The sequence below is a fragment of the Meleagris gallopavo genome, chromosome 9, assembly GCF_000146605.3.
Source record: "Meleagris gallopavo isolate NT-WF06-2002-E0010 breed Aviagen turkey brand Nicholas breeding stock chromosome 9, Turkey_5.1, whole genome shotgun sequence".
Taxonomy (NCBI): domain Eukaryota; kingdom Metazoa; phylum Chordata; class Aves; order Galliformes; family Phasianidae; genus Meleagris; species Meleagris gallopavo.
The window spans coordinates 1,688,970-1,701,432 of NC_015019.2; the positions used below are offsets into that span (position 1 = coordinate 1,688,970).

Genomic DNA, 12,463 nt, shown 5'->3' on the forward strand with positions numbered 1-12,463 from the left:
CAGGCTGCCCAGAGCCACATCCAGCCTGGCCTTGGATGCCTCCAGGGATGGGGCATCCACAGCCTTCTTGGGCAACCTGTTCCAGTGTGTCAGCACCCACAAGGAGATCTTCCAGAGTGGGCCTTGGAGGAGGGAGAAAACTCATTACAAGGAGAGGTTAAAATCGAATTGAGACAAAGCACTGGACAAATAACTGCAGCAAATAACTCTGCTCTGCTTCTCTGGGCCCCACATGGCAGTGAGAGCGTGCAGAAAACCACATGATGAATGGGAAGAAATGGGTGTGAGTGCTGGGGAGGGGTTTGCACAGAGCAGAGCCCAGGGCTGTGATCCCAGCACTGCAGGGCTGCTGCATCTTCACCTGGAAAAGTCATCAGCTGAGAACGTGCAGCTTCAAGCAGAGGATTCCCAAAGCTGCAGGGATGAAGGGGAATCTCCTCCCTGCTGCTTGTGCTCTGGGGGGAGGCATTTCCCAACACTCTGCTCTTGTTTCAGAATTAGAAATGCTGGTTAGGCAGAAAGGAAGGAAGCAAGCAAGCCAAAACCAAGTGAGATTTGCATTAACCTTCATGCATCTCAGTTCTTCCTCCACTTCTGTGCTTCACCACCGTTTTTGTCCATTTGACCTCCTATCTTGATCCATTCAATTCCTTAGACAGAAGAGACGAGGCCATAAATCTTTTCACCGTTCCCCCATAGAGAAACCTGTCCTATCAGCTGTGCAAAAAGGAGCCAAGAATTCATTTGAGCCACTTACTGCAAAAATGGAGAACGGAGGCAAGAGAGCAGAGAAAACAACTATTCCTTATCCTCCATGTTATCCTTTACCCAGGCACAGACATAAAGCATTCCTGCTGCTCCTCAGGGTGGGGAGGGGGTGAGCATCCCATAGGGGGCAAGGAAGATGGATGGAGAATGTGGTGTTGGCAAGACCTGAGGAAGGGTTAACCACCAAAGAACAGAAATTCGGACTCGTTTCATAGAATGGAGCTGCAGAGTTATTGAAAACAAAAACTGCTTTCCGGCAGCTTCCTCAAATTCTTCAAGAATGTTGGGAAAAAGCCTCAGCAACACTCGAGCAATGCAGGTGTTATCATTCCACTGGATTGCCTCAAAAATGAACTCTGCATGGTATGAAGGGGAAGAAACCAGGAATGGGATTATTTGGGATGGGCAGAACCCCGGGGGGGGGCATCACAAAGCAGGGGAGAGGGTCAGCAGTGAGAGAGGGGAAGGAGCAGGAGCAGAACAGCGCTGGAAATGCTTTGGTTCGAAAAGCCAAGAGGAGCACTTTGGGCAGAGGAATTGACGTTTTCTTACCTACTGTTGAATTCTAATGAAATCTAATCGTATTCCAGACTCCAAGGGAAAACAAAAGAAAGAAAGGAGAAGAACAGCGTTAACCAGTGTACAGAGCTGGCCAGGCACTCAAACAAGGGTTCAGCACAAAACAAACAGGATATGGAAAAGCACTGGAAATCGTGTCGTGCTGGCACACAGGTCGGTGTGAGGCGGCTTCTTGGGGCTTCTTTGGGGTGCAGGAGGGGACACTGACTGGATCCAGGGGGTGGGGAGTGAGCGGGGCTGCAGGCTGGGGGAGGAACCTTGGCGCTGGGAGGAGCGGAGGGATTTGCTTTATCTTTCCAACAACGGGCAGAGGTTATGAACAGGGAGGGTGCTGGGGAAGCGTGTGACTCACCCGCTGGATTCGTGGTCTCACAGCTGAAAATTCTGTTCTGTCATCCTGACAAGCAAAATGCTCAAATGAAATGGGAACGGTCGCTGCGAAGAGTAACAACCCCTGCAGCACAAATGAACACGTTCTTATCAAAACCAAACACAAAACCAAATAGAATTCAAAGCACAAAACACAAAACCGGGCTCGCAGGGCACAAAGCAGCACAGCCTTCATCAGCACCTTTAATTCCCCGTTTTGATGTAGGAGCTCTGAGCGTGAGCCTGGTGTTTGGGATGGGTTGGGAGCAATGCTGTGTGCTCATAGGATCATTCCAGTTGGAAAAGCCCTCTCAGACCCCCAGCCCACCCCACTGCACCCATCCCCACATCTCTCAGTGCCACATCCCTGCTGTTCCAGAGCACCTCCAGGTGCCCCCCCTCCCTGGGCAGGCTGTGTTGGTGCATCACCTTCTCTGTTGGAGAAGGAATTGTTGCTAATATCCACTTCTCTAGTGGGATTTGCTATTATCTGTGATGTCTGAGGGACACCTCTCCCCTCCACACCGAGCCCCGCGACAGGGCTCACCCACATCAATACCCCCTTCTCAACCCGTGTCACCCCCAGAGAACAACAGGTGGAGGCCGATGTCAGCATCACCGCATCACACCCAGGTAACCCCAGCAACACCGACACAAACACACATCAGGGCGGCCCGGTGGGGCTGGCTGCTGTGCTGCTCCAGCTACATTGCAGCGCTCACAAGAATCTCATATTCACAGCCAGCGTGTGAGAGCTCACACATTGTGAGCCCACGCTCCCCCGTAATCCGCTCCAGCTGTGGCTGTGTTTGAGGAAGTGTCTGGGACTCCTCTGCCACACGGGGCATCAGTTTTTCCAGACGGCTGAAAGTGCTGAGGCAGTTCATACTGCCGTGATTCAGGCGACGTCTCTTGTGAAATCACCCTGGGATGGTGCCTGGCAAAGCAAACCCCACTCTGACGTGGTGTGAGCACGGCGTTATCTATAAAAGCCAGGGAGTGAGCCAAGGGAACGGCACACTGCTGCGGAGCACACACAGCACACGGTGATGGGGAAAGCCAGCACCGGCTGCTTTGTTCAGCAAATGTAAGTATTTTGGCTTTTAAATGGAGTGGAAGCTCACACAGCCCATGGCAGTCAGGGCGGTCGGTGGTGCTTTGGGTGTTCTCCTCCTCTGTGTGTTCTCAGGCACGATTCCAAGAGGAATTTTGGAACAAGTCTCTGCCTGAAAGCAGTGGATATTTTTACTTACCTCGCAGGTTACAGCGACATAACAAGGACAGAAAGAGGACTGTGGAAGTCACTGTTCACTGGAATTTGTGAAGCACCCCAGGAGGACGACTCTGGTACAGATGAAAAACCAGCGCGGATGGAAACGTGCCATGGGCTGAGGCTTAGTCTGAAACAGCGCGAACAGAACCTGCCCAAATGGCACTGCCCCCAGGCAGCACTGGGTGATGTGGGACAAAACCATGAGGAGCTGTTGGAGAGCCCTGAGCTCACAGTTGGCAGAGTTTGGGCCGCACTGTGTCAGGAGCATCGCCTGGCTCTGCTCCATTTACTGGAGCAGTGCATCCTAGCAGCACTTGGAGGTCTCCCAGCCCCAGCTGATTTCTGCCCAGTTCTTCAGTTAGAAGGAGAAGCATTCCCACCAGCCAGCTGCTGAGAGATAAACATCCCAATGCCCAAGGCAAGGGAGGAAACAGAACCTTGTTCTGCTGCATTCTGGGTGGGAGCTGAAAGCACCAAATCACAGCACGTAAGGAGTAGACAGAGACAACCACAGTGGCCCCATCTCCCAGGGCAGGAGGGATACCTCGGGCACATCTCAAATGGACAGTGGGAAGGCATCATCCTTTGGGAAACTGCAACTCCTTTCCAGAGCCCACTGCGACCTTATGTGGAATGCAGCGTTATGTAAAGCTTTCAGGAAGAGATGATGTGAAAAACACCCTGAGTTCCTGACCATCTGGTCTGGCTGCTTCTGAGCACAGCCCCCGGCTGCACCGGCTGCTCAGCATCCCTGGGCAGCACCCATCATTGGGAGGGGCCGTGGCTCATCACCAGATCCCAGGGTGAAGGATAGAACCCAGTGCCCAGGAGCTCAGTGTTGAAATGCTTCACGTGGGCGTGATGAAGATCTGCTGTAAATCCACTCAGTGGGGTCACTTTCCTTCAAACTTGCATGGAAAAAAAAAAAAAAATTGAGGAAATTCCTGAATGGACAGACAGATCGAAGCAGCCTGGCTTTATGACAAGCCTTCCTTCTGGTTCAGTTTATTTTCCAGTTAATGTTTATCTCCATATTCTCCAGAGGAGATGTAAAACCCCAGGTCAAGGAGCTGCACACTTCCCTCGCTCATTGAACCGCCCAAACCAGTTCTGATTTGTTTGCTGCCTTCCTTCTGGGAACCACAGCCTTGAATTCAGCTGAAGTCCTCTGGCCAAACACATTGATCTCCTGCATGCAGCAGCCAGGTTACAGGGACTTTTCATCATGCAAGAATTTATGGTCAAAAAAGCATCCTTAACGTACCTGATGATCTTAGAGGTCTTTCCCAACCTGAATGATTCCAGCAGCCAGCCCAACAAGGAGGAACTTCCTTGAGTAACAGAACAAAGCAGAGCTGAGCTACACGTGGCACAGTTTGGTTTTCCTCCACCAGCAGCCAGAAGGACAAGCTTTCACACTGCAGGTTGGGAGGGTTTGTTCCAACAGCAGATCCTCATTCCTGCAATGCTTTTTGTCCAAGCAAATGGTCAAACCAACGCTCAGTGACCAACCCTCCTCTTCACCTCTACTTCCATCAGCAGTGAGGCGATGCCACATCTTGGCAGGTTAGTGGACTGTAAAGGACTGAGCTGGCAAAGACCCTTGTGTTAATGGAGAGAGCACTGAACTACAGAGAAATGTTGCTTTTGACAGAAAACAGATTTTTTTTTCTAGTTAATCACCGTGGAAAATGAGGGTAAGATGAACCAATCCCAATTCAGCTGCAGTACAGCTGAGTTTTTCCTACCTCTTCAGCAAAGGATTCCCCCAAGTTGGCTCAGGTACATAAAAGAAAAGGCGCCCATGGATCTTGGATGAGTCAACCTGGATGAGTAATTGAGCCTCAACAAGCAACAGGAATCCCATCCTTACAAATGCTGGCTCGTGTAGGGCCTTTCTCAGGAATTACACAGAATTATCACTTTGGCATTGTCTCACGAAAACAAAAATCAGGCAGGAACCACAGCAGCCACCCAGGACTGTTGGGTAACTACAGGAAAAGCCTTGCATGCAGTACAAGCCCCAAGGTGCTCCTGCCAGGGGGAGCAACAATGCCATTTCCTTCATCTGTGATCTTAATTGACATCAGGGCAGTTTAACAAATGAGCATCTCTTCTAATCCAGGCTGTGCAACGCCGACTCCTTCCGCTCTGAATCATGTTTTAGCTTTCTTTCATCTTCTTCAATCTACATCAAACACTGCCAGCAGTCGATACCTTTCTCAGACTGCTGGCCTCACAAATGGTTACAGCATTCTTGCTCGTGTTACAGCAGACTTCATAAGCTAACTCAATAAGTGTGAGCTCTGTTCCTTATTCTGCAGATCCTCCTCTGATACATCATTCCTACAATTTCTGATAATTAGCCTCTCATTTTTCCATCCCCCTTAGGCATGACTTAATTGTAGCTCTTCCTAGTCTGCATTGCCTAGCTTACTCCTTTGTATGATACCTCATAACACAATATTGAGAGTCTTAAGAAAATCCAAGATGAATATATCTTGAATTTTATATAGATACGTAAATAGACTTGCCGACTGCTTTCTCCCCCAGGGTCCATCACCCTGCTAGAGAAGGGAGCTTGGCCAACTCAATATACTTCACCTGTGAGAAATCCCCATTGTGTTTCCTTACCTCCACTCCATCACCCAGATGACACGTTTGGTTTATTCAGCAGTTTGCTGGGAAGGGGCCCCTCTTGCTCCTCCCTCAGAACAAGGCCTGCTTTTCTTCTCCAAGTTTTCTGGAGTTTTTCCCATTTGTCCTTAAGGACTTCTTGGTGATAATCATGAATATCTCTGAAATTGCTTCATCCAGTTTCGAAGGCAATGGATTCTTCACTGCTAAACTGTTGGCTCACTATGGCAAGCTAGAAACAAAAACTTGCATAATGGAAGTAGCACTATTCTGACCTTGGTTTCCCAGTATTTGCCCAGAGTCATTACAGTTCCCTGCATTAATTACGAGAAAATGCTAGGATCCCCTGGGTTTGTAGGCCATTTCTTTCATAATTGATGCACTTTGAGGATTTCACATACCGAATGACTGCAATTCTGGGTAAGAAGCAATGCCACAGCAGTGCTGCAGTGAGTCTGTGCAAGCACACAACATTTGTCTGGAACGTATCCCACCAGTCTTACATGTAACCACCTTCTTTATATGCATTCCAGGTGCTCTTCCCTAGCTGGCATTTCCAGGGAGAGAGACCACATGAAGGATTTCAGAAGATACCTGGTGCTTAAGTACATCCAGTACCTCGTCCTGTCATCTTCCAACGCCATCAGCACCCTGCTGGGTGTGCTGGGCAGCGGGTACGTGATGCTCATCCTGCACTCCTCCAGAGTTTCCTCCAAATCCACTGCAGTTTTCATCTCCAGCCTAGCAAGAGCAGACCTCCTCATTTTTGTGAGTGCTGTTGCTGAGCTGTTCCTGTGGACCTCCAGCGTTGCTGTCCCACGCACAGCATTCACACCAGCACTGCTGCAGAACCTCCTGGTGGCCAACACGCACATCAGTGCGCTGCTGCTCAGCTGTGTGGCCATGGAGGCATACCTCATCACCTTCTTCCCCATGGAGTCCCGCAGCCTGCGGACGGTGAGAAATGCCAGGCTGACCTCCAAAGCTATCTGGCTGCTGGTTGCTGCTGAATGCACCCTGCTGCAGGTTGATGATGTCCTGACCAGCAGCACTTCTCCATCCTGCGGCCTCACTGCCTGGTTGCTCCCCCTCTCCAGTGGGGCTGCAGCCCTCCTCAGAGCCCTCAGCTACCTCTTGGGCATCCTTCTAAGGATCGTCAATGTCTACATCTACTACAAAATATTCTTCAGCGTGTCCAACAGATCTTCAGTGAGAACAAAGTAGCGGGCATGGCCAAAGGGAGCAGCACGTCAATACCAGGCAGAAGACCCTCCAACACAAACGGTTTGAAAACCTTCCAACAACCAGGAAGCCAGGGCTCGTGTTTTGGAGCACAAATCTGTCCTGCTTCCTGATGCTATTAGCTTGGTGATGAGGATCGTGGGGGCCTGAGGAGACCTGGAACCCATAGGTTGTCCTGTGGAGTAACACAGTCCCACAGTGGGTGTTCTCAGTCTGGAGTCTGTTTGCTCTGCAGGCAAAACAAATGACATCTCGTGAAGGACGGTGAGAAGTGAAGCAATCAAAATATATTTATATAAAAAATGATGCTTAGAGGCTTACTCAGGGATGCGTTGAGCCAAGAACTGTATAATTGTATATTAAAACCATTATCCTGCAATCTCTAACTCAGGTGAAGCATGGGGCTCAGCAGTGGGATCAGGAGACAAGGGGAGTCTGAGAGATGAAACTACCTTGGTGTGTTCTGCAATCTGTGTTCATTCACAGTCCTTGCTACCCCCCCAGATCTCTGCTTCTCCATCAGAAAGCAAGCAGAGGTGATGTCAATGGCATGGTTGGCTCTAAGCAATGAAAGCACCAAGCTCTTACCTCAGCTGCTACAATCCTTTACAACAATCCAATCCTTTGGCTGCAGTGATAGACTTAAAAAAAAAAAAAAGCAATGATACAGTTATTATAAAAAGAAAATCACAGAGGCATCAGCCTAAGTGCCATTACAACAAATACCAGTGGTGTCAGAGGCACTGCATGCAGGAATGAGGACAACACGGGGCCAGAAGCACAGAGGGCTCACGGCGAAGCAGGGCAGCACCAAACCACATTGCTTACTGAGCTTTGCTGCAATGCCATCAGTTAGGACGTTGCCTAACAAAGCCGATTCCTTCTGCAGGGAGGAGTTAATAACTTGCTGTCCTGTGGTGTGCCCTAGTTGTGAAAGCTTAAAGAGAAATGAAACCTGAAGTGCTTAATCAATAAAACTTTGTTAAAGCACACAGGTTGTTAGAAACGTGCGTTCTTTCTGAGGATCCTTTACTGCTGTGCTTTCAGCAGCTCCTCCCTCAGCCCATGCCCCATTGCAAGCAGATCAGAGCCTTGCTACAAAAGGCCCACAGAACTTTAAGTCTCAAACCCTCCACCTGGCAGCAGCATTATGAGCCTGATTTTTGTGACAGCTGTTTTGCCCTCAGACCAACCATCTTTTCCTTAAGAAACCAATGAAAGCAGCTACTGAGCACAACTGGGCTCAGACAGCACCCAAAAGCAGGCAGCCTATAGCAAAACGCAGCAAGAATTTACTTACAGCTGGAAGCTGGGCTCTTAAGACCAAACTGTGTGTGCACTTTTTTTTGCTCTTGCCCAGGAGGACACAGAGCTGTAGCAGCACTACCCCCGCAGCAGCTGTGGAGCAGCACAGATTTCCTCCCAGGAAACCACACTGCCTGCTTTGCTTTCCCACCAGGTCGGTTCTGTGGCTCTCGGAGTCTGCGAGCTTCATTTCTTGCTTTATCTTCAAGGCTTTAAACCTGGATATAATGATTAATAAAATGATTGCCATGGGTTCATCTTCTGGGTGTCTACCCAGTGTCTGACAAACTCGGTGCCAGTCGTGGCAGCATTTCAATGAAACCCAAAAGGCTGCGGCAACAAAAAACAAGGAAGCAGCACAAGAGGATGTTGTTGTCTTCTGGAGATGGAGACTTCATAATTGTGCTGAGACGCCAGCAAGTCCACGCTGCTCAAAGGCTGCCCTGGGCATCCACTGCTGTCTGCTGTGGCAGGGACAGGTTGGCACCTGGTAGCCTTAGAAAACAGAGCTAAGCGGAAATACGTGCGGGTGCTGGCAGCAGTGGGGTCCTTGGCTCAGGGCACTTAGTGCTCCTGAACACAGTGAGAGTCAGGGCTGCCCATCACTGGCATCCCTTGCTGCATTTCAGACCCTCTGCTGGACGCACACTGCTCAGTATTCCAGTGTTCTCATAGATTTTGTTACACCACCATTTTGTAATGGGAAATTTGGACAGCAACCTCCCTCCGGGGGCAGGATGCTTCCCATGCCTCTTCTCGTGCTTCTTCCTTTTGCATGTGAGGCACTTGGCTGTGAGCTTAGCCCTATGCCTCACACAGTGCACCTCCCCTGGCACAGCACAGCCTGCTCGTCCCCCTGTCTAAAGAATTGTCATTCTGACATTCAGAAACACCAAGGATACACATGCTTTGGAAAAGCAAAACATTGAACAAGACCCTCCTCCAAAGGGTGTGCAAAGAGAGCTGAGGATCTCAGCACAGTTCTCCCTCCCGAGTTACTCATTCCCATAATGTGAGCGAGCCAGTGACTGTAAGCATGGATGTTAGCTGATGCTAATGCTGCTGCTCTTCCCTACAGAATCAAAGGGCTCAGTGCTGGTTACTGTCAAACTCCAGCATGACTGAGCATGGTCTGTACCCCAGAATATCACCTTGGGTACTCCTCCAGGGAGTCTTTTAGTTGCTGAGCAGTTACTCCTGGACACTTGTCTGAAAATAAGCATAAAGCCAGGTTATCTCTGCCAGAGCCAAAGCGATGCCGCCCTGCTGCCCGCTCTCGTGCACTTTAGCAAGCAATGAACTCTTCTGTGATTTTTCCTGCCGGAGACCTGAGGATATACACACAAGTCATCCCATGGCTCCAAAATTTCCTTGCGCTATTTGCTAATGACACATTTCCCTGAAAGGCAAATTAATCTCTCAAAGAGGCTCCAACAAATGAAATATAAACCAAAGTAAAACACAAAAGCCAAGGGACCATCATCCATCCCTCTGCAGAAGTAACCACAGCCCCATAAGAGCGGCTGCTGCCGGCGCTCTGATTGCTATGGCTCTGCCCTGATGGGTTTGCAGGGAGAGCCACCATCACAGCCCCGTGGGGGTTTTCTCTTCTGTGCTGAAGTCAGAGAATTGATCACCTCTCATTTCAGAGCCTGCAGGACACCGTTGGGAGCAGAGCATTCACCTCCTCCCTCTGTCACGAGTTGAAGAACAGAGGTCCTGTGTTAGACCATAAACTCACCGTGGGAGAAGGGCTAAAAAATTCAGCATGATTTTTATTAGGGAACATTTAGACCACGTTTGACTTCTTGCTAGGCAAATGGAGACACTGAGAAAAATCACATATGTGCATCTCCTGCCCTACATTCGCACAGCAGAGGGTAAATCCACACTGCAGCAGCCCCCATCTCCTCCACCGCTCATCACCTCCTCGAGCACAGAGGAAACAAACCTTACACAGGATGATAGAACTGATAATATAAAACATTTCCTTTCCCCTGTCAGCAGAGAGCCCCCAGGGGGCTCAGCAATCCCAGGCCTCACATAGGGTCAGCACGTGGGTTCAGCACAATTTGGCAGCTTGGGGAGAGGAGCCCCTTTTCCTGTTATGGAAGGCTCTTTTCCTGCACTCCTCCAGATACTGGGCTGAAGCAGAGGGGGATGCTCCACAGGAAAGCTCTGTCCCTGGGGCAACACCTTAAGCATCAGAGCAAATCAGCAGGAACTGCATTTGGGAATCCCCAGGCAGCTCTCTGGTTGATGACAGCTGCTGCACTGCCTCCGTTTGCATCCTGACATGAGATTTCAAAACCATTGCAGGAAAGGGGATTTCTCCAAGCTTTGCCAATATATGTGGGATTTTTCGGTTTGTTTTTCTTTTGTGTTTGAAGGGTGAACTCCCTTCGTGGTGTGGGCTGATGAGCTGCTCCTTCACAGGGCTGTGGCCACGAGGTCAGGCTGCTCTTTGCACCAGCTCTGTGTTTGTCAAGAGCTCAGGGCTATTTCTGCAGTGAAATCAGACAGCACTCACAGCCTTGCGTTCATTGGCACTGCAGTCACCACAGAATGGTTTGATTTGGAAAGGACCTTTAAAGGCCTTCTGGTCCCACTCCTTACAATGAACAGGGACCCTCCCCCTCCCCAGCTCCATCAGGTGCTCACAGCCCTTCCAGTCTGAGCTCAGGTGCCTCCAGGGATGGGGCACCACCACCTGCATAGGACAAACCACAGCATGCGTCCCTGCCTCGCTGCCCTATGGAAGGGTGGTAGGGACAAAGGGCAGAACACAGCCCAGCACCAGGCTGGCAGCTGCAGGCAGGCACTGACACGGCCACCAGAACTTCCATTTGCATTTGGTGTGCTTTGGCACCAAATACTCAAAGCCAGCACCTTGGCACCCAGCCTAGAATCCTCCCACAGCTCTAAAAAGAATTAGCATTGCAGCGCTTTTAAAGGTTTTCCAAGCTCTCGTTTTTTTGAGCACCTGCCAAGCAGCAAAACACACATCAGCCCCACTGTAGGGTAAGGTTGTGAAATCCCTGGGGAGCCCATCACTGGCTGCTGCTGAAGTCGGGAGGCCTGGAGCCAGCAGTAGATAAGCAATTCCAGCATACAGCTCCAAGAGAGCAAGGGAGGATCCAGCAGGGCAGGGGGCACAGCTGCACTGAGGAGCATGGGGACAGCAGCTGACAGATGTGGGCAATTTGGGGCTCTAAGTGCAGGCTGAGTGGGAGCTGCATTGCTGTGATCACACTGTGCAAGCAGCAAGTCAGAATGAAAGGAAATTTGGAATAGATATAGAATGATGCACAAAGAGGGAGATTTCCAGGTCGTGGGAAAGGCTGAAACAGTGCTGCTAAAATGCACTGCCACAGATAAGGAGTGTATATTCCTCACTTTGTAGTTACAGCAGCAGCTCAGCCTCTCTCATGCCTTCATCCTTGCAAAGAAAGTTTGCTGGCAGTCTGAGGAGCCATTTCTGAGAAGGAATCAGACAAGGAAGTGCTGTACCACACAGAGGTCATCTGTCAGAGATCTGATTTCTCAAGCACTGATGACACAAGTGAAAGACTTGAATTTAGACCTCGCATGACCCACAGCATCGGATCAAACCCAAAGCCTTTTGCTCCCTCCAGTAAATTATGTTGCCAGGAAACACTGAGTTATCTTGGCACATTTTGACACTAGTGCTTAAAAACATCTAGAAAATGACCACTTATTTTCCTTGTAATAGATGTTGGCTTGATTTTCTTTAATTCACAGCATTCTTCCCAGATCACATTAAAAATAGCCCTGAAGGTATTAGCAGCGAGAGCCCACCGTGCCTACCTCCACCTGTCCTGGGCTCTGCATCTCTTCAAGTGCTGCTTCTCTCAGCCACACGTGGTGCCCTCTGATAGGAAAACAAGCTTGGGGCAGAGGGGAGAACACAGCCCTGCTGTGCACCCACAGCTTGGAGCTGTGCATGCTGCAGCTCTGCCAAACAAACCCCACCAGGGCTGAGTGCCCACCTCCGTGCCCCGTGGAGGTACTGCTGAGATCATCCATGGCACTGCTGCAAAGCCAAGGCAGCGGAACGGATCTGTCCCACTTGTTTTGTACCAAGTAAATGCTGGCACTCATGAAACATGTAATTAAATCTAACATTATGATTCTTCTTTAAACTTTTGGTCCAAACAGGGGTATAATGCTGTAACGTAATGGAAGCACAGCAATGATCGCAGAGTAACAAAAGTCCAAGGCTACAGTGAGTGAGGGTATGTTCAATATGGGCCCAAAAACAAAGAGAAA

At 49.8% G+C, this 12,463-nt stretch overlaps 1 protein-coding gene and 1 long non-coding RNA gene across 4 annotated transcripts; one reads left to right on the top strand and one right to left on the bottom strand.

Moving 5' to 3' along the window:
- The first annotated feature begins 2,477 nt into the window (after nt 1-2,477).
- LOC104912126 (type-1 angiotensin II receptor-like) lies at nt 2,478-7,526 on the top strand. Of its 3 annotated transcripts, XM_019618116.2 has the most exons (3): nt 2,478-2,803; nt 2,977-4,555; nt 6,160-7,526. In XM_019618116.2, the coding sequence occupies exons 2-3, from the start codon at nt 4,539-4,541 to the stop codon at nt 6,848-6,850; spliced, it is 708 nt and encodes a 235-aa protein (XP_019473661.1). In that variant the 5' UTR covers nt 2,478-2,803; nt 2,977-4,538; the 3' UTR covers nt 6,851-7,526. The 3 variants fall into 3 exon arrangements, with proteins under 3 accessions (XP_019473661.1, XP_031410496.1, XP_010713386.1); XM_031554636.1 differs by having other exon boundaries at nt 2,478-4,555; XM_010715084.3 differs by lacking the exon at nt 2,977-4,555.
- Nucleotides 7,009-8,257, bottom strand: LOC116216924. Its single transcript, XR_004160603.1, has 3 exons — nt 8,169-8,257; nt 7,457-7,509; nt 7,009-7,097 (listed from the first exon to the last, which is right to left on the bottom strand). It is a non-coding gene; the product is annotated as an uncharacterized LOC116216924 (long non-coding RNA).
- Nucleotides 8,258-12,463: the final 4,206 nt, after the last annotated feature.